Here is a 23,029-nt window from a genome sequence, read left to right as displayed (position 1 = left end):
GGCGGGAGGGGCTAGTTGCCTTCCGATCTTTTTTTACTCTGAGAAAATGAACTAGAACTTTTAATTTCCATTCAAATGAGCCCTCTCTGAAGTTTATACGAGCATACCTTTCATAAAAACCATATATAGCCCCAGAACATAGCTTACAATGCCTGCCCCCCAGGTCCTGGGGGGATGTGTCGGCACCGAAGTTTTTGTTATCTGTCCTTTGAACTATTTCAAAAAAATAGCTATCTCAAAATTTTTATCGCATGGGTTTGGGTAAAAAAGGTCATGGGGGGGGGGGGGGGCTTGGGGCCCACCGATCTCTTTTTACTCTTAAAAATTGAACAAGAAATTTCAATTTCAATTCAAATCAGCCCTTTCTGAAGTTTGTACGAGTATCCCTCCATAAGAACCATATATGCCCCTAGGGCATAACTTGCAATGCCTGTCCCCAGGCCCTGGGTGGTTGTGTTGACACCGGAATTTTTCTTATCTGACTTTTGAACTATTTTTAACAAAATGGCTATCTCAAAATTTTTATCGGATGCAATTTTATCGGATGCTCAAATATCTTTTGACGCTTAAAAATTGGACTTCAATTTCCAATCAAATGAGCCCTCTCTGAAGTTTATACGAGCATTCCTTCCCTAAGAACCATATATGCCCCCAGGGTATAACTTATAATCCTTGCCCTAAAGACTGTGGTGGGGAGTGTCCTGTTCATAGATATAACCTCCAGAGCCTACAACTACGTTGAACAAAATGGCTATCTCAAAATTTTGATTGGATGTGTTTGGGGAACTGGTGAGCGTGGGAGGGGTGTTAGTTGCCATCCAATCACTTTCGACTATTAAAAGGGACGCTAGCCATTTAAATTTCCAGTCGAATGAGCCCTTTTTGAAGTTTCTACGACAACGATTTCTATAATAATCTTATATGCCCCCAGGGCATAACTTACAACCCTTGTCCTGGAGGCTGTGGCGGGGTTGTCATCCTCAAAGACCTAATTTCCAGAATTTTAAACTACGTTGAACAAATAGTTATCTCAAAATTTTGATTGGATGTGTTTGGGGAAAAGGTGGGCGCGAGAGGGGGATTAGTTGCCCTCCATTCACTTTCGACTATTAAAAAGGGCACTAGCTCTTTGAATTTCCATTCGAATGAGCCCTTTTTGAAGTTTCTACGACAAAGCTTTCTATAAAAAGCTTATATGCCCTAAGGGCGTAACTTAAAACCCGTGCCCTAAGGACTGTGGGGGGAATGTCCTCCTCAAAACATAATTTCTATCTGAAAATCAGCTATGTTGAACACAATGGCTATCTCAAAGATTTCGTTGAATGTGTTTGGGGAAATGATGGGTGGGGAAGGGGTGTTAGTTGCCTTCCAATCACTTTTGACCCTTAAAAAGGGCACTAGAACTCTCGATTTCCAATCGAATGAGCCCACTTTGAAGTTTTTATGACCCCTTTCATATGAAGTGCTTCTGGGAAAAAAACAAATAAATAAATAATAAAACATTGGAGCCGTATGGCCTTTACTATAGGCAACGCTATAGCGTTGCCTCTGATAAGATTAAATAAAAAAAACAAGTTTTTTTTAAACTGAAAGTAAGGAGCGACATTAAAACTTAAAACGAACAGAAATTATTCCGTATATGAAAGGGGCTGTCCCCTCCTCAACGCCTCGTTCTTTACGCTAAAGTTTTTTATTGTTTTAATCAATAAAGGTGTGAGACAGAGACAAACTTTAGCATAAAACGCGAGGCGCCGAGGAGGAGACAGTCCATTTCATATTCGGAATAATTTCTGTTCGTTTTAAGTTTTAATGTCGCTCCTTACTTTCAGTTGAAAAACTTGTTTTTTTTAATTTAATTTCTGATTTTTTTTTAGTTAATGCAGCTTTTATTTTGGCTCGCCGTCATCGAATAAGTAAACAAAATTTGCATAAAAATTTTACTTTTCTTTTGCTAAATGGCTGTCTCTAAATTTGGTTCTGACGTAATTTACAAATTAACTTACGTAACGAACTTCTATATTCGTATATTTTTCTTCGGGCAAAAAATACAAAGTTGCAGATTTTTGCAGATATGAGCTTGAAACCTATGTTATAGGGTTTTCTGATACGCTGAATCTGACGGTGTGATTTTCATTAAAAGTTTTTCACTTTTAGGGATGTTTCCCCCCTCTTTAAAAAATCAGGTGAGTTTTCTGAGGCTCGTAGCCTTTGATGAGTAATACTAAACTTAATAAAGTTCATATATTTAGAATCAGCATTATGAGCCCATTCTTTTGATACATTTATTGACATCAAAGTTCCGTTTTTAAAAGTTTCGCTTACTATTAATCCGTATCGCTTGTTTTTTTTTATTGTTTTTTTTTATTACGTATATGTTATTAGGGTTCTCCCCTTAGTCAATAACACGCTCTTTAGGTTAAAAGTTAAAAAAATTTAATTCACAAACCCCTGAATCACAAAGGCCGTTTAATTTGAATAGATAGCTCTTTTGAAAGCACTAAAAAAACTGTAGCGTAAAGAGCGAAGTATAAACTTGGGGGAGAACCCCCTCATATAAGTAATAATTTCTGTTCATTTTAAGTTCTAATGTTGCTTTTTACTTTCAGTTGAAAGTACTTGTTTTTTTTTTAATTTAATTTCTCATCGTGTTTTAAATAATGCTTGGAAATCTGACGCCCCCTTCATAGAAATGTCCCTTACCCCAAAGAAACATCCTCCACGGAAAGATTCTCCCGAGTAACCCCTCCTCCAGCCCCCCCCCCCATCAGAAAAAAAATTCTTCCTGAAAATGTCTGTATACTTCCCAATAACCAATACAATATGTAAGCAATGGGCAAAGTTCATAACTCGCAGCCCTTCCCCTGGGAACTGTGGGGGATTAAGTCATCGTAAAAGACATATTTATTAGATTTTCGACTATGCTAAACACAATGGCTATCTAACAATTTTAATTGGGTGACTTTGAGAAAAAAATGAACGAGGGAGGGGGCCTAGTTGCCCTCCATTTTTTTAATCACTTGAAAAGGGCACTATAAATTTTAGTTATGATTTCAAGGAACCGTTCTATGATTTTATAGCACCATGTGTCAATACGATTACCCGTGGGAAAAAAAAAACAAATAAACAAGCATCCGTGATCTTTCTTATGGCAGAAAATCGAAAATTTCACAGTTTTGTAGATAGGAGCTTCAAACCTCTACAGTAGGGTTATCTGATACGCTGAATATGATGGTGTGAATTTCATTAAGGTTCTATAACTTTTAGGGGGTCTTTCCCCCTTTTTTCGAAAATCAGCCAAATTTTCTCAGGCGCGTAACTTTTGATGGGTAAGATTAAACTGAAAACTTGATGAAACTTATATTTTGAAATAAGAATTAAAATTTAATTCTTTTGATGTACCTATTGGTACAAAAATTCCGTTTTGTAGAGTTTCAGTTACCATTGAGCCTGGTCACTCCTTACTTACAGTTCGTCATCACGAACTGTTTGATAAAGAAACCATTGTGAATTTATTTTTATCTACTATTCATCCCGTAAATGTTTTTTTCTTTTCTGTAATTGTTTTACTGGTTGTGATTAAACAGAGATAAGAGCTGTTGATCTATGAAGTTAGTCAAATGAACAGGGAAACCCCTGCGGCGAAACCACCTGACTCTATCATGCAATTAATTAAAAAAAAACTTTTTCCACAAAATAAGTTTTTCCAAGAAAAGTGAAGAACTCCATTAAACAAAAAATTAGCAAAAATAAAATCAAATAATCTACGAAGCTTGCAACTACCGCAAATCAGCATCAATAAATAAATGAAACCCAAAACGAACAGAAATTAAAATAAATAACCGAGTCAAACTCAAAACGAGCAGAAATTAAGTTGATTAAAGCAGAAATTAAAGCAGAATTTAAGTTGGGCTCAAAACCCCTATGCCTTCCCAAGACCAGATCATAATTTGCACTTTATTGAAAAAAATATAAATGTTTTTACTTTTATAACTTTAATAAATCAAATAATATTAACATTTTGATTACTAAATAGCAGTATATGTATATTAAACTGACATCGCACATTCATTTGTATTTTTTCGGTAAAGTGCAAATTATTTTCTGGCCTTGGGAAGGCATAGGGGTTTGGGCCCTACTTATGTTAATTTCTGCTCGTTTTGAGTTTGACTCGGTTATTTATTATAATTTATGTTCGTTATGGGTTTCATTTATTTATCGATGCTGATTTGCGGTAGTTTCACGCTTCGTAGATTATTTGATTTTATTTTTGCTCATTTTTTGTTTAATGAAGTTGTTTACTTTTCTTTGAAAAACTTGTTTTGTGGAAAAAGTTTTTTTAATCAGTTTTTTATTTGTTTTATATTGACATAGTCTTTTCAGGGAATTAGAAAACAATACTTTAAATCTTTTCACTTTTTAAGACTTTACAGTTTGGTCTGTTATTTGTATGCTGGAGAAAAATTTTCAGCAATTTTTAGCAACATACACCCTTTTAAAAATCTGGACACCAATAGTAGTGTTTAATTTCGTTTCATACCTCCTCTAGTTGACCTGAAATGGAAAACTTGATACCATTAGCAAAAAAATCTGCTTACTTTCTTTAAAAGCTTGGATATACTTACGCTATTTTGACTTATTTATAAAACAGATCGTGGTAACTAAGTGTAAGTAATAAGTAATCAAGATCAATAGTAACCAACACTCTAAAAAACAGAATCTTGATACCAGTAAAGGCATCAAAAGATACGCATTTTTATGCTAACTCCAATCATATAAAAGTATTCAAGATTAGTTCTACCTATCAAAAGTTAAGCTCCTGAAAAAGTTTGCCTTATTTTCGAAAAAAGAGTGAAACAACCCCTAAAAGTCATAGAACTCTAATGAAAATCACACCATCAGATTCACCATCAGAATATCGTAAGTGGGCTCATTCAAACGGAAATTTAAATTTATAGTGCCCTTTTTAAGTGACCAAAAATATTAGAGGGCAATAGACCCCCTCCCACGCTCATTTTTTTCCCGAAGTAACCCAATCAAAATTCTGATATAGCCATTTGTTAAGCATAGTCGAAAATTTAATTAATATGTCTTTGAGGATGATTTAATCCCTCACAGTTCCCTGGGGAAGGGCTGCAAGTTATAAGCTTTTCCCATTGTTTACATATAGTATTGGTTATTGGGAAGCATGCAGGTGTTTTCAGGAGGAATTATTTTCTAGGGGATGGGGGCGGGGTCGGAGTAGGGGTTACGGGAGAGGATCTTTCCATGAAGGATGTTTCCTTGGGGGAAGGGACATTTCTATGAAGGGGGCGCCTGATTTCTCAGCATTACTTAAAAAACGATCAGAAATTAAATAAAAAAACAAGTTTTTTTCAACTAAAAATGAGGAGCAACATTAAAAACGAACAGAAATTATTATGTATATGAGAGGGTTCGCTCCCTAGTCAATACCTCGCTCTTTAGGCTAAAGTTTTTTAGTACTTTCAAAAGAGCTATCTATTCTAATTACCCGGCCTTTGTAATTCAGGGGTTTGTCATTCGAACAAAATTCGAACTTTAACGTAAAGAGCGAGGTATTGACTGGGGAGCGAACTCCCTAATATACGTGATAAAAACATACGAATATAGAAATTCATTACGTAAGTTAATTCGTAAGTTACGTCAGAACAAAATTTCGAGAAAGCCAATTAGCCAAAAAAAGGAAAATTAATATATGAATTTCGTTTTAATTATTCATATACGGTGAGCCAAAATCAAAACCTGCATTAATTCGAAAACGTTCAGAAATTAAATAAAAAAAAAGTTTTTTTTAACTGAAAGTAAGGAGCGACATTAAAGCTTAAACGACCAGAAATTATTCCGTATATGAAAGGGGCTGTCCCCTCCTCAACACCTCGCTCTTTACGCTAAAGTTTGACTTTCTCACAACTTTATTTTTTAAAATAATAAAAAACTTTAGCGTAAAGAGCGAGGCGTTGAGGAGGGGACAGCCCCCTTTCATATACGGTATAATTTCTGTTCGTTCGAATAATTTCTGTTGTATACGGAATAAGTTTTAATGTCGCTCCTTACTTTCAGTTAAAAAAAACTTGTTTTTTTTATTTTAAATTTTAAGAACAGAAGTAAAGTTTGAACATAATACCCTCAGTCGTTCTTGGGATACTGCTGAGACGCCTTATTGGGAATTAGCATTAACACAATGCATTTCGATTTAATCTTAAGGCAAAATTTAGTTTTTAAACATAAAGGCAAATGAGAGGGTGGACGTGGGAGGGTGATTAGTTGCCCTCCAATCACTTTCAACTATTAAAAAGGGCATCAGCCCTTTCTATTTTCAATCAAATGAGCCCCTTTCTAAGTTCCTACGACAACTCCTTCGATGCAAAGTGCCCTGGTCTAAACAACAACAACAACAACAACAAAAAATCATACATTATACCCACATCGATCTTTACTATAAAAATTTCAAGCCTTCCAATCCCTTTATACTATCAAAAAGGGCAATAGGCCTTTCGATTTCCAATCGAATGAGCCCTTTTTGAGTTTCTGCGACAACGCTTTCTATAAACACCTTATATACCCCAGGGCATAAATTACAACCCTTACCCTAAGGGCTGTGAGGGTGGTTGCCATCCTCTAAGACATAATTTCCAGAACCTTTCAACTATGTTCAACAAAATGGCTATCTCAAAATTTTGATTGGATGTGTTTGGGAAAATGGTGGGCGTGTTAGTCGCTCTTCCATCCCTTTCAACTATTAAAAAAGGCACTAGCCCCTTTCAATTTCCAATCAAATAGGCCCCTTTCGAAGTTTCTACGACAACGCTTTAAATAAAAATTACTCTTATGCCCTGGCATAACTTACAACCCTCTCCCTGAGGGCTGGGGGGGGGGGTTGTCACCCTCAAAGACCTAATTCCTAAAACTTTCTACTACGTTGAAGACAATGGCTATCTGAAAATTTTCATTAGATGTATTTAGGGGAATGGTGCGCGTAAGAGGGTGGTTAGTTACTCTAAAATCACTTTCGACTATCAAAAAGGGCACTAGCCCTCTCAATTCCCAATTGAATGGGCCCCTTTTGAAGTTTTTACGACAACTAACTATAAACATCTTATATGCCCCCAGGGCATAACTTACAACCTTCGCCCTGGGGGCTCTGGCGGGTTTGTCCTCCTTAAATACATAATTTCCAGAACTTTCAACTACGTTGAACAAAATGGATTTCTCTAAACTTTCATTGAATGTGTTTGGGGAAATGGTGGGCGTGGGAGAGGGGGGGGGTCAATTACTCTCCACTCACTTTCGACTATTAAAAAGGGCAATTTCGATTTCCAAATTTTTTGAAATTTTTCCCCATTTTGAAATTTTTGCAACAACTTTCTATATAAACCTTATATGCCCCCAGGGTATAACTTACAACCCTTGCACTGAGGGCTCTGAGGGGGTTGTCATCCTAAAAGACCTAATTTCCGGAAATTTTGACTACGTTCAACAAAGTGGATGTCTCAAAATTTTGATTGGATGTGTTTGGGAAAAAGGTGGGTGTGAAAGGGGGGTTAGTTGCCCTTCAATCACGTTCGACTATTAAAAGGGTACTAGTCCTTTCAATTTCCAAGTGAATGAGCCCTTTTTGATGTTTTTACAACATCGCTTTCTATAAAACCCTTACATGCCCCCAGGGCATAACTTACAACCCTTGCCCAGAGGATTGTGGGGGGGGGGAGGTTGTCATCCTTAAAGACCTAATTTCCGAAATTTTCAACTACGTTGAATAAAATGGCTATCTAAAAATTTTGATCGGATGTGTTTGGGGAAAAGGTGGGTGTGAGAGGGGGGGGGTTAATTACCCTCAAATTACTTTCGACTATTAAATAGGGCACTAGCCCTTTTAATTTCCAATCGAAAGAGCTCTTTCAAGTTTCTACGACAAAGATTTCAATAAAATCATATATGCCCCCAGGGCATAAATTATAACACTTGCCCTGAAGACTGTGGGGGGAATGTCCTGCTCAAAGGTATAATTTGCTGAACTTTAAACTGCGTGAAACAAAATGGCTATCTAAAAATTTTGATTGGATGTGTTTGGGGAAACGGTGGGCGTGAGAGGGGGGTTAGTTGCCCTCAAACCACTTTCGACTATTAAAAAAGGCACTAGCTCTTTAAATTTCCAATCGAATGAGCCCCTTTTCAAGTTTCTACTTCAAAGATTTCAATAAAAACCTTATATGCCCCCAGGGCATAACTTATAACCCTTGCCCTGAAGACTGTGGGGGGAGTATCCTGCTCAAAGGTATAATTTCCTTAACTTTAAACTGCGTGGAACAAAATGGCTATCTCAAAATTTTGATTTGATATGTTTGGGGACATGGTAGGCGTGGAAGGGGTGTTAGGTGCCTTCCAATAACTTTTGACTATTAAAAAAGGTGCTAGCCATTTCAATTTACAATCGAATGAGCCCTTTTTGAAGTTTCTACGACAATATTTTCTATGAAAACCTTCTATTCCCCCAGGGCCTAACTTACAACCCTTGCCCTGAGGGCTGTGGGGGAGTGTCCTCCTCAAAACCATAATTTTTATCTGGAAATCAACTACGCTGAACAAAATGGCTATCTCAAAATTTTGATTGGAGGAATGATGGGCGTGGGGGGGGGGGAGGGTTAGTTGCCCTACAATCACTTTCGACTATTAAAAAGGGCACTAGCCACTGCAATTTCCAATCGAATGAGCCCTTTTCGAAGTTTCTACAACAACTCTTTCGATATGATGTGCCCTGGTATGGAAACCAAAAAAAAAAAAAATACTTTGTGCCAACATCGTTCTTTACTTAGGCAGCGCGATTGCGCTGCCTATGATAGAATGGGTGGACTGTGAGTGGACATACTGAGGCTATCACTTTGAATTCACCACTGAACCAATTCAATTAAAACCACCAAAAATCTTAAAAAGACGAAACAGAAAAAATTATATACTAAATCAACTTGTCTAATAAATAGAAATCTTTGAAATTAAGTACATATTTTTATGGGTAATAAAATCATCCATCCATTGGTTCATTCCCATTTTAGGGATTAGCTTACCTCGGCACATATTTTTGATGCAACAGGCTATTCGATTTGTCCCATTGATGTATAGCTTACCTCGGCACATATTTTTGGTGCAACAGGCTATTCGATTTGTCCCATTGATGTATAGCTTACCTCGGCACATATTTTTGATGCAACAGGCTATTCGATTTGTCCCATTGATGTATAGGCAAAGAACACAAAAACTCTTCCTCAACAAAATATTCTTGATGATCTTTTGAATTAAATTAATGGTCCAGTCCCGCTTTTGTATTTTTGTAAATACAAAAATGCAATAATTTTGTTTATACATTGAAAAATAAATAATTTTGTTTATACATTGAAAAAAGGTGGACGGTCAGAATTTAAACAACTCAAAAATGTCGAAAATCTAGTGACATAAAAGTCTAATAGCTTATTGGGATTTCCTTCATCGCCATTGAATTTTTCTTTTTTCTGTCGATCCTATGTTCTTCAAAAAATAAAGATGATTTTCGCCTCTGTGGCGTCAATTCACAAAAATTTATGGAGGGGGACAAAATAGATTTTCCAAAAATCTGGGAAACGAATTTTTTTTCCAGTTTTTTCATACAAAAAAAAATGTATTTTCCAACAAAAAATACCTCCAAAAAAGGAATTTGTTCAAAACCTAGGAAGAACGAAAATATGAAAGGGAGCAAATGACCCCTGCCCCCCAATTAAGGCCACTGTTTTGTCTATAATTGTTCGCATTTTCTTTTTGTAAAAAAAGAAACAAGTTTGATTGCTGTTTTATAACTATGTAATACTTTACCTGAATTGAAGAACCTCAAATGGATCGATTCAGTCAATTGAAGGTCTTGAAGGTCAATTGAAGACTGTATCTGAATTGGTGAACCTCAAATGGATCAATTCAGTCAATTGATGGTTTAGAACGTCAATTGAAGAATGTACCTGAATTGGTGAACCTCAAATGGATCTATTCAGTTAATTGAAGGTTTTGAAGATAAATTGAAGACTGTACCTGAATTGGTGAACCTCAAATGGATCGATTCAGTCAATTGATGGTTTTGAAGGTCAATTGAAGACTGTACCTGAATCGGTGGACCTCAAATGAATTGATTCAGTTGATTGAAGGTTTTGAAGGTCAATTGAAGATTGTACCTGAATTGGTGAACCTCAAATGGATCGATTAAGTTAATTGAAGGTTTTGAAGGTCAATTGAAGACTGTACCTGAATTGCTGAACCTCAAATGGATCGATTCAGTCAATTGAAGGTTTTGAAGGTCAATTGACGACTGTACCAGAATTGATGAACGTCAAATGGATCGATTCAGTCAATTGAAGGTTTACAGTAACTATATATAAATATTTTCATCATATACCGTATTATCCTTCCGCTTGGCAGTACAGCCTGTGAAACTTGGAGGCCCTATAAATAGTTGTATAAAATACAAAGGGTTAAAAATAGGAAGGGAGGTTATGTGTAAAATTCTAACTATTGTATATATCAAACGTTTTTATTTTACTTATTCTCTCTCGGTAAAAAAAAAAAAATATTTGGTTGACCATGTTTCCGAGAAGGTGCCTAGAGTTATTTGTCTCGTCTGAGCTTTGCTCAATTATTAAATGTTTGTTTTTATTTATTTATTTTTATAAAACTAGTAAACGTAGACCTGTTTTATGTAAGTTGATTCAAAATAACAAACAAACAGTTGAAAAAGACTAGGAATCTTGGAAAAATTGGCATAGCCCAATTTTTGAAGTGTAAAAAATTTCAAGATTTCGGGAGGAGGTTCAGGCCCAACGCCATTACCTCCCCCCTCTCATATGAAGTTGCAGTAGTAGGTAAAGTTGCAGTAGTAGGCTTTGTATATACGATATTTGCAGAAGATAAATAATCTTGAATAGTTAATTTTTAAATATTTTATACTAACTATATACAACAATTCTGACTCTATAAATACACTTATTTGTATGTTGTATGTACTTTATAAATATTTCTAGATTGAACTATTAAAGGTAAAAAAGGAAGATGGCTAAAATAAAACGAGCTTTAAATTTCATATCCAGTTAATAATTTTATTATTATTAAAATAAAACACACGACTAGGAACACTATAGGTAATAAATGACTACAAGAATTACAAAAGACTAGAAACAATAAATAAAAATATTAAATTGTTTTTGAAAAACACATTTTCTCCAAATGCACTGAAAACTAAAGAATAATTTGTTTTCTTCTCGCTACCAAGAAGAATTGAAAATTTTTTAAAACAAAAAATGAATGCATTGGGCGGTTATGATGAATTTCAAATTATTTTTCAAAAGAAGAAAAACAAATGATTTTTAGCATATTTTCGACAAAAGCTTCTTTTCTATTGGTTTTCTTTTCTTTGATAGGGCTTGAATTTTCTGCAATTACGCTCTTAGATAGGGCTAATTCGACAATGTGATTTTTGTCCAGGTCAGACTCCATTTTTCATTCACATAAATGGCATTTTAACCTTTGGGGGATTTGTGCGGGGGGGGCGTGGTCCACTCTCATTTTTGCTACTTTGCTCTCTTTATTTAACTTTATGGCTCAATTTAATTCCTCTTTGTTTACAATTTCATTTCTTAATTCGCAGTGGTTTGTGAATGTTTTTAAATTAATTAATTAGAAAAGAACACGGTTCCGTTAGTTTAAATTAATACTAATATTTTGCAGTTCTTTGCTTTAAAAGTAGACCGAAATAGTAATAGTTTTTGAAAGCAAGAATTATTTAACTAAACCATCTTTTTAGGTAAGCGGATTCACTCCTCTTATGTATGCAGTGCGAGACAACAGACTGCCTTACCTGGAAAAATTCATGGATCTTGGCTGTGACATAAATGCAAAAAGCAGAGTAAGTAACGTCGACAATCTGTTAAGTCTATGGGAGAGTGAGTGCTGCTTGTCACCCTCAGTAGCGTCGCTGTGATTTCTGGCCCTCGCGATGTAGTGCCTATGAAGACTTGTATTCCAAAATTAGTTGAAACCTACTTGACCAGAAAAACACTTTCTCAGACTGCTTGAATCTATCTTTCAGCTAAGCTAATAATATTCTTCGTTGAAATTTCCTTTCATCATTGATAAATTAATAACAGATCAATGAGAAGCCTTTGTACCTCTTATTAAAAAGTTTGCCTCAAGTCATGATTGTGTCCCTTGTATCTCTCTAGAACATCTATACCTTTATACCTCTAGATATTCTACCTCTAGATGTACCTCTATACCTTATACACCCCTAGAATCTTTTGCCTAGAAAGTTTGTACTCCCAGTAGATTTTATGTAATCACCAGTGAACACCAGCTGGTTTTTACTCCCCCAACTTTAACAAGTCCAATGATTTTGAAGTTTAAGAATCTATTTTAAAGTCTTGACTAAACTGTCGATGAAGAACTTTTCTCAAGCTTTTTATTAAATTAAATACAAAAAACAAGTTTTTTTAACTGAAAGTAAGGAACGACGTTAAAACTTAAAACAAACAGAAATTATTCCGTATGTGAAAGGGGCTGTACCCTCCTCAACGCTTCGCTCTTTACGCTAAAGTTTTTTATTGTTTAAAAAAAATAAGAGTTGTGAGAAAGTCAAACTTTAGCGTAAACAGGACGTAGCAACATCGATTTGTGTCTCAGAATTAGCTTGTATTAATGCTATTTTAATGGATATTGCTTACAAGTAAACACCAATGACTTGAGAAGTGAAATGAGAACTTAACTGGTACACAGTATCAAACATTTTGTGGTAACGAACTGTAAGTAAGGAGCAACCCGGCTCAATGGCAACCGAAACTCTAGAAAACGGGTTTTTGATACCAATAGATACATCAAAAGAATCAGATTTCAATGCTGAATTCAAATATATAACTTTCATCATGTTTACTCCTACTCATCAAAAGTTACGCGCCTGAGAAAATTTGGCTGATTTTCAAAAAAAGGGGGAAAGACCCCATAAAAGTTATAGAACCTTAATGAAAATCACACCATCTTATTCAGCTTATCAGAGAACCCTTCTGCGGAGGTTTCAAGCTCCTATCTACAAAAATGTGGAATTTTGCATTTTTTGCCAGAAGAAAGATCACGGATGCGTGTTTATTTGTTTGTTTTTTCCCTAGGGGTGATCGTATCGACCCCGTGGTCCTAGAATATCGTGGGTGGGCTCATTCGAACGGAAATTAAAAGTTCTAGTGCCCTTTTTAAGTGACCGAAAAAACGGAGGGCAACTAGGCCCCCTCCCATGCTCATTTGTTTTCCAAAGTCACCCGATCCAAATTTTGAGATAGCCATTTTGTTCAGTAGGGCGTAAAGTGTGATATCTATGTCTTTTTGGATTACTCAATCGCCCAAAGGCACCGGAGGAAGGGCTAAAATTTATGGATCTTACCCGATGTTAACATTTAGTATTAGTTTTTGGAAAGTATGCAGGAGGTTTCAGAGGGGATTTTTTCTGGTAGCGGAGGGGGGGGGTCTGGGGTTATGTGGGAGGATCTTTCCATGAAGGAAGTTTTCATGGGAGAAGGGACATTGCTATGAAGGGGGCGCCGGATTTACCAGCATTATTTAAATAAAGATCAGAAATTATATATAAAAAAAACAAGTTTTTTAACTGAAAGTAGGGAGCAACATCAAAACTTAAAACGACAGAAAACATTACGTATATGATTGGGTTCATCCCCTAGTCAATACCTCGCTCTTTAAGCCAAAGATTATTTAGTACTTTCATACGGGCTATTTATTCTAATTAACGGCATTTGTGATTAAGGGGTTATTTTTAAAGAATTGGAACAAAATTTGAACTTTAGCTTAAAGAGCAAGGTATTGACTAGCGGGCGAACCCTTTAATATACGTATTAAAAATATAAGAATATAGAGGTTCGTTACGTAAGTTAATTTGTAAGTTACGTATGCTTATTACTAATAAAAACGTTCGTAAATAAAATTAAACAGGTTTTGAGAAAGCCATTTAACCAAATAAAAGTAAAATTAATATTCAATTTTTATTTAAATTATTCATGTACGGTGAGCCAAAATCAAAACCTGCATTAATTCAAAAACGCTCAAAAATTGAATAAAAAAAACAAGTTTTTTTAACTGAAAGTAAGGAACGACGTTAAAATTTAAAACGAACAGAAATTATTCCGTATATGAAAGGGGCTGTCCCCTCCTCAACGCCTCGCTCTTTACGCTAAAGTTTGACTTTATCACAACTCTATTTTCTTAAACAATAAAAAACTTTAGCGCAAATAACGAGGTGTTAATGTGGGGACAGCCCCTTTCATATATGGAATAATTTCTGTTCGTTTTAAGTTTTAACGTCGTTCCTTACTTTCAGTTTAAAAAAAACTTGTTTTTTTTTATTTAATTCATATTAGATCAATAGCATGTCTGGGTACATAAGTATGCTAATGTGAGAGCCAGATGGTGAAGGCGAAAGAATATGTTTAATATCTTTGCTGTAGTATGGGAGGGAGGGGCAATAACCAGCAACGGACATGATGAGGATGTTTTTTTTCTTAAGGGAATGAAATCTACGTCTAACATTGATTCTTTTCTTTTCATCTTTCATTTTCATTTTCATTTTCTGTTCATCTTTGATCTTTTCTGTTCGTTTTAAGTTTTGATGTCACTCCTTATTTTCAGTTGGAAAACTTGTTTTTTTATATTTAATTTCTGATCTTTTTTTTTAAATAATGCTGGAAATCTGGCGCCCCCTTCATAGTAATGTCCCTTCCCCCATGAAAACTTACTTCATGGAAAGATCTTCCAAAATAACCCCCGACCCACCCACCCCCCTACTACCAGAAAAAATCCCCCCTGAAAATGTCTATATACTTCCTAATAACCCATACTATGTGTTAACATTGGGTAAAGCTCATAACTTTCAGCCCTCCCCACGGGGACTTCGGGGGATTAAGTCATCCTAAAGGACATACTTATCATATTTTCAACAATACTGAACAAAATGGCTATCTCAAAATTTTAATCAGGTGACTTTGGGAAAAAAATGAGCGTGGGAGGAGGCCTAGTTGCCCTCCATTTTTTGGTCACTTAAAAAGGGGACTAGAACTTTTAATTTCCGTTCCAATGAGTCCTCCTACGATATTCTAGGACCACTGGTTCGATACGATCACCCCTAGGAAAAACAACAACAAAAAAACAAATAAACGTGATCTTTCTTCTGGCAAGAAATGCAAAATACCACATTTTTATAGATAGGAGCTTGAAACCTCTAAAGTAGGGTTCTCTGATACGTTGAATATGATGGTGTGATTTTCATTAAGGTTCTATAACTTTTAGGGGGTCTTTCCCCCTTTTTCGAAAATCAGCCAAATTTTCTCAGCCGCGTAACTTTTGATGGGTAGGATTAAACCTGATGAAAGTTATATATTTGAATATGATGGTGTGATTTTCATTAAGGTTCTATAATTTTTAGGGGGTCTTTTCCCCTTTTTTCGGAAATCAGCCAAATTTTCTCAGGCGCGTAACTTTTGATGAGTAGGAGTAAACATGATGAAAGTTATATATTTGAATTCAGCATTGAAATCTGATTCTTTTGATGTATCTATTGGTATCAAAAACCCGTTTTCTAGAGTTTCGGTTACCATTGAGCCGGGTCGCTCCTTACTTACAGTTCATTACCACGAACTGTTTGATACTGTGTACCAGTTAAGTTCTCATTTCACTTCTCAAGTCATTGGTGTTTACTTGTAAGCAATATCCATTAAAATAGCATTAATACAAGCTAATTCTGAGACACAAATCGATGTTGCTACGTCCTGTTTACGCTAAAGTTTGACTTTCTCACAACTCTTATCTTTTTTAAACAATAAAAAACTTTAGCGTAAAGAGCGAAGCGTTGAGGAGGGGCAGCCCCTTTCATATACGGAAAAATTTCTGTTTGTTTTAAGTTTTAACGTCGTTCCTTACTTTCAGTTAAAAAAACTTGTTTTTTGTATTTAATTTAATAAAAAGCTTGAGAAAAGTTCTTCATCGACAGTTTAGTCAAGACTTTAAAATAGATTCTTAAACTTCAAAATCATTGGACTTGTTAAAGTTGGGGGAGTAAAAACCAGCTGGTGTTCACTGGTGATTACATAAAACCTACTGGGAGTACAAAATTTTTAGGCAAAAGATTCTAGGGGTGTATAAGGTATAGAGGTCACCCCTAGGAAAAAAAACAACAAAAAAACAAATAAACACTTTGGGAAAAAACTCATTTTTTTCCCAAAGTCACCTGATCAAAATTTTGAGATAGCCATTTTGTTCAGCATGGTTGAAAATATGATAAGTATGTTCTTTAGGATGAATTAATCCCCTGAAGTCCCCGTGGGGAGGGCTGAAAGTTATGAACTTTACCCAATGTTAACATATAGTATGGGTTATTAGGAAGTATATAGACGTTTTCAGGGGGGATTTTTTCTGGTAGTAGGGGGGTGGGTCGGGGGTTATTTGGGAAAATCTTTCCGTTCGAATGAGCCCTCTCACGATATTCTAGGACCACTGGGTCGATACGATCACCCTTGGGGGGAAAAAATAAATAAACACGCATCCGTGATCTTTCTTCTGGCAAAAAATGCAAAATTCCACATTTTTATAGATAGGAGCTTGAAAACTCCCCAGTAGGGCTCTCTGATACACTGAATATGATAGTGTGATTTCCATTAAGGCTTTGTAGTTTTTAGGGGGTCTTTCCCCCTTTTTTCGAAAATCATCAAAATTTTCTCAGGTGCGTAACTTTTGATAGGTAGGACTAAACTTGATGAAAATTATATATTTGAAATCAGCATTAATATTTGATTCTTTTGATGTATATATTCGTATCAAAATTTCGTTTTCTACAGTTTCGGTTACCATTGAGCCGGGTCGCTCCTTACTTACAGTTCGTTACCACGAACTGTTTGATAATCGGATGACATTCCACAGTGAATGAATTCATATTTACTAAAAGGCAACCTACTATATTTTATTTTTTGTCAAAGGTGAGCGAAGTAGGGCAGGGAAGTACGCAAAGGAAGGGCTTTGGGTCCCAAGATCCTAAATTTTACCATATTTACCATATAATTTTACCATATATATATATAAGGCCTCAAAAAAACATAAAAAATTATATAAACAAATTTTTGATGCGGTTTTAAGGTTTTTGGTGTAATCTGTCCTCCCCTAAAAACCCCACCCCCGAACAAAATCTTGGATACTGTCCTGTACGTACCTGAAGTAGGATATGGGTATTTTCGATGGATGTGAGAGGGTGGACGTTACAGGACATTTTAGGGTGAAGCTACTTGGATTGTTTTATTGAAGGATTTTGAATAATTGTGATTAAAAAAACATCAAATTTTCTCTTACGTACATAAAGAGCAAAGTTGCAGCTTAAAATGAATAAACATTATTGCCTTATAGATTCCACATTATCCACAATGTACCTACAAAACCACCTCAAATGAATTAGCTCGTTATACTTTTCATTACTGAAAGCATTCTAAAAATTAGTACTTTACTGAAAACACAACCCCCACTCCAAAAAAAGAATTTTCGGTTCTTATGCATTATACGGTAGCCTACTCAACGCTGCCGCTATATGCTATATAAGGAAACATTAAAAAAATCAGTCAAACGGGTATTTGCAATAGACAAATGGATCGCAAAGCGTGGTTTTCTCATTGAGTTTACAATATTTTATCCATTGCTTTTTGGAATTTAGGGGGGGGGAGGGAAAGTCACCTCGGTTAGGTTAAGTATTTAATATATGCTATGCTTAACCCCCTACCCCTAATGTGCAAACGTATGGCCGAAATTTGTATCTAAACTATTAAATATTCATCCTACTTTATTTTATTTCATTAGCATTAACTAAACTTGACTTCTTTCGGGGCTACCATATAATGCATAAGTACCGAACTTTCCCTTGGAGTGGAAAATTCAATACATTATTTAATAAAAGACTAATTTATGAGGTTCTCTATAATCTGTCAATAACAATAATTACTCAATTTGAGGTTCTTGGTGGGTGGGGTAGGGTGGGGAGGGGGAGGGTTAAAAACGAAATTTGAAAAGTAATTAGATTTTGAGTTGGTTAGATAGCGTTAAATGTCATCGATTTTCTTACAATGTTTGTTCGTTAATAGGAATTATTTTGTTCACTGTTTCACAACTCAAATTATTAAAGTCTAGCCAAGCAATAATGCTAAATTGGACACTGTTACTACAAAACATTCATGATTCCTTTCTTTTAGACTAACGTATTGCCGTCCAATTGTCACGTTTATCAATTTAATAGCACTTGCAAATAACAAATTGGCATGTAACTACTAAATGTTTTGGATAGAGTTCTAGTGTTGTTGTCTTCAATTATGTCAACCGTTTATTAGTTAGCTATAACGGAAGTACATTAGCTAACATACTAATTTTTCAAACAGTTCGTGGTAACGAAGTGCAAGTAAGGAGCAACGCGGCTCAAAAGCAATCAAAGCTGAAAACACAACCCCCCTCCAAAAAAAGAATTTTTGGTACTTATGCATTATACTGTAGCCGACATCCACTCTATCCTCCGAAATTGAATAAAAAAATAAGTTTTTTGTCAACTGAAAGTAAGGATGAACATTAAAACGGTCAGAAGTTATTCTGTACATAAGGGGGCTGATCCTTCCTCAACCCTCGCTCTGTTAAACACCAAATTTGATGATGATCACCTTAAGAAATTGTGTGTATTTTGGTTGTTTTTTTCTAAGGGACTATACTTCAAGAAATAGCCAAATTTAAAAATCGATCTAACGTTTTGACGCTGAGATAAGCAAAAACTCAAAACTAAACTTAATAGTTTTGGACTCTGAACGACCCTTATCGTTTGAAGTGTGCCCATGCGCGCAAATTCCACGTTTTAAGAATGCGTTTCTTACTATCGATTATTTGAAAAAACTACGTTTTCTAAAGAGTTAAAGAGGCTGAGTCACAAGTTCGAACGTTAAAACGTACAGGGATTAGGAGGTACAGTTGGGGGGTTGCCGCCCCCCAAAAACCCCGCTTTTGCAGCCTCTTTTGTTAAGATTTTTATTTAGGGGGTCTACCGCCCCCTCAACCCCGCTTTTTCCCTTGCAAAGAAATGCTTTGCAACACGAACGAAGTCTGCTTGAATTTTTTACCGTAAGAACATCCTATTGCATCTCTTTGATTAGAAACAGTACTGAGCCTGTTCGTTTGATTTTTTAAAGGAGATTTTTCCCTAACCGATAACAAGCTATAATGTGATGAACTTGGTACGACCAACTGATTGCAGGCTACAGGACTTAAAAAACCTTAAGAAAAGAGGCTGCAAAAGCGGGGGACTTGGGGGCCGGCAGCCCCCCAACTGTACCTCCTAATCCCTGTACGTTTTAAGGTTCGAACTTTTGACTCAGCCTCTTTAACTATTTAGAAAACGTAGTTTTTTTCAAATAATTTCTGCACGTTTTTGTACAGTTTATTACTTATTATTGCTTGACTAACTGTTAGCTGATCGTGTCAGGATATAAAGTTGGGGGGCTGCCGCCCCCCAAACCCCCCGCTTTTAAAGATTCTCTTATTAAGGCTTTTAATTCCTGAATACTCAAATCAAATGTACAGTAAGATTTTCTTTTTTCAACTTTATTTCGAGCATGTGGGTATACGGCATGTTATCAAAGCAGTGGAGACTTACCTGTAAGCTGAAGGCTGACTGTGATATTCTTCTGGAGACGCCTGTTGAGCCGAAGGATTTAATAGATTGGATTTAAAAAAGAAACTCAGTTTCTTTTTTAAACTTTAAATTTAAGAAATACTACTTTAAATTCAATATATAAAAAATTTACTCTGACGGGAAATTGAACCCGGGTCTTCAGCAAGACAGACAGGAATAGTGACCACTGTACCATCAGAGACTCTTCTTAAATTATTTTTAGTCTCTGCAATCTATTTTCGATGCAAGCAAATAGAAAAATTTTCGTTTTTCGACAAAAAAACTTCTGAGAAAGAGCAGGAATTTTTGGAAGCTTGCAGTCGGTCTTGTCAGTTTAAGAGGACTATTTTGATCAAATTTAATAATGAAATATCATGCTATTAGGAATTTTAAAAATTAACATGGGCCCTTATAGGAAAACGAAGTTTTTCGTAAATGTAAATTCGGGGGATAATTTTTTCGGTCTGAAAATCTCCCACTCCCTAACAGGTTGAATTCTGCTTCGAATGAGTCCTCATTCACCCGGATCCGTTGCCAACTGTGGCCTCTAGGCGTGGCTGATAAAAAAAATAACTTGATGAACATCAAGTGGCTATATTTGGTTTTTGGAAAACAGGGAAGGAGTGATCGGATTGGGCTGAAATTTTAAGGGTAAGCTCCCAGGCCCAAGGAAAGCTTATCCTCTAAATTTCAGCCCGATGAGACAACGTTACAGGGGGCCTGTGGTGGGAGGGTCGAAACTTCTGGCCCACTTTCCCCCATGAAGACAAAGTCGGAGGGGGTGGGGGTGAAATTTTGCATGTTTATTAGTTTGAGCTTAGGCTACAAAATGCAATCACCGCCGTCTCTCTGCGACCGCTAAGACTGGAAATCGCTCAAAATTGTGGTGGGTCGCCTCTTTAAAGAGGCATAAGTGTAACTCCTTGACCAGGAAGGTGCCTTCCCAACTGCAAGATTTTTAATATTGTTCCGAGTTTTTTTTTAATTTCGTAAGGTTCATCTGTTTTTTTTATCCCCCCCCCCTAAAAAAAGGTGAAATTCTTGTGTGGACGCCTACTTTAGGTTACCCAATCTTTTACATGTCGAAATTAAATTATTGTAAAGACACCGTACTTTCTTTAGCTAAACTTTGGTGAAGTTTGTGACGATTTTTGGTAATTTGAAGAATTTTCTTAATTAAGCTCGTTATAACAATTTCCCAAAAATTTGAGACAGTTATTTATTTGTCTATTGAAAACTTTAGATTGACAGACTCAATCAGCAAGTAATCAATCTCGCAGAAACATAAACTTGGACTGAAACACTTTCAGTGATTCGGTGTAAAAGAGCCTTTGTTTCTTTTTAGTGTCAAACTGTGAATGCCGTGGCTATTTATGTAATTTAGAAAAATTTAGGAAGATCAGAAAATTACTTTGTCCCTTATAATGAGTGTGTAATGCCGTTATATACGATGGTTTAGACTTGGCTCTTCGATCCATCTCCCCAAGATTCATCAAACAGTTCGTTGTAACGAACTGAAAGTAAGTAAATATGCGGCTAAATAGTTACCGAAACTCAAGGAAACAGAGTCCTTATTATAATGGATATATCAAAAGAATCGAATTTTGATGGTTATTCAAAATATATAAAATCCATCAAGTTTAATGTTACCGATCAAAAGTTAGGAGCCTGGGAAAATTTACCCCATTTTTGAAAAGGGGGAAAAGACCCTTCAAACCATCAAGCGATCTTAATGAGAATCGCACCATCAGATGCAGCATATTACATAACCGTACTGCAGAGGTTTTCAGCTCCTATATACAAAGATGTGGAATCTGGATTTTTTTTTTCAGAAGAAAGATCACGGGTGCGTGTTTTTTACCCAGGGGTGATCATATCGAACCAGGGGTTCTAGAAGATTCGGAGAGGGCTCATTTGATTGGAAATCCAAATTTCTAGTGCCTTTTTTGAGTGACCAAAAATATTGGAGGGCAGCTAGCCCCTCTCCCACGGACCTTTTTTCCCAAACTCTTCTTATCAAAACTTTGAGTTTTTTTCATCTTTCAGCATAGTCAAAAGATCTCATAACTAAGTCTTTGAGAATAGCTTGACCCCCCAGCCCCTCGGGAAAGGGCTGCAACCTACGAACTTTGCCTATTATTTACATATAGTATTGGCTACTGGGAAGTAAGCAGATATTTCTAAGAGGGAAGATTTTTCTGGATGGGGTTACGTGAGATGGTCTTTCCATTAAGGAATTTTTCGTGGGGGAAGCGAATTTTCCATGGAAAGGAATCTGGATTTTCCAGCATTATTGAAAAAAGATCCGAAATTAAATACAAAAACAAGTTTTTTCAACTGAAAGTAAGGAGCAACAGCGAAACTTAACGAACAGAAACTATTACGTATATTAGGGGCTGCTCCCTCTTCAGTACCTCGCTCTTCACGCTAATTTTTTTAGAACTTTGAAAAACTTATAATTCTAATTAAACGGCCCTTGCCTTTCTGGAGTCATTCTTAAATAATTAGAACAAAACGTCAAACTTTAGCGTAAAGAGCGAGGTATTAAAAAAAAACTCTCTAAGGTGAAAAACACCACAAAATTGTAACACAGTGTTGATGAGCTTCTTGTCTGAATCTTGGAGTCATTGTTAATTCATGGAGTTACTTGTTAAAATGATCAGAGCCATGTCCTTAAAAGGGGGAGGGGAGCTAGTTCATAATAAAAAATCAACCATCGTCAATAGACTATTAGAAAAGGTGGAACTCGGAGAGGCAGAGGGTTATAACAGCTATTTAGGCACATAAGCGAGGGGGTCTTTAGTATTAATCCCATCAAAATTTTGGATAATACCAAATTTTCCTTTGTTTCTACACTGTTATTATAGTTCTTCTACTTTATGCCTTCCTTTTCTAAATTATCCCCCCCCCCCCACATAAAAAATACAAAAAACTTCTTGTGCAATCACAGAGCTTCCCTGCTTTAAACATACACGATACAATCCCTTTTTAGACTCAAATGGTGTAGTAAAATGGATTCTTGATAAGATTGCAGTAGAACCAGAGACTTCGACATAGCTATCCTCAGGATACACATATTGTAGATTGTTTAGATTGAAACGACCCTGAGATTAATTTTCTTGGAGCTTCCCTGCCCTGACTAAAAACCCTGGACTTCCTTCAATTACATCAAGGGCAGGCACGCCCGCAGGCATTTGTTTCGGGGGGGGGGGGCAAATCCTTCAAAGCAGAAGATAGAAAGCACATTATATTACGTAACATCTACGAAAA

At 36.0% G+C, this 23,029-nt stretch overlaps 1 protein-coding gene across 2 annotated transcripts in view; it reads left to right on the top strand.

Annotated features, from left to right (window-relative positions):
- The window catches only part of nompC (no mechanoreceptor potential C), a 502,015-nt gene that overhangs the window by 7,702 nt on the left and 471,284 nt on the right, over positions 1-23,029 (top strand). For both annotated transcript variants that reach the window (XM_089102713.1, XM_089102710.1), the window contains exon 3: positions 11,831-11,932. In XM_089102713.1, coding sequence (XP_088958839.1) covers positions 11,831-11,932 — 102 coding nt within the window. The remainder of the gene's footprint in view (positions 1-11,830; positions 11,933-23,029) is intronic.

The sequence above is a fragment of the Artemia sp. Qi Xiang Cuo genome, chromosome 2, assembly GCF_049724085.1.
Source record: "Artemia sp. Qi Xiang Cuo chromosome 2, ASM4972408v1, whole genome shotgun sequence".
Taxonomy (NCBI): Eukaryota; Metazoa; Arthropoda; class Branchiopoda; order Anostraca; family Artemiidae; genus Artemia; species Artemia sp. Qi Xiang Cuo.
The sequence above is the reverse complement of the archived record's forward strand: the minus strand, read 5'-3'. Positions and strand labels throughout refer to the sequence as shown.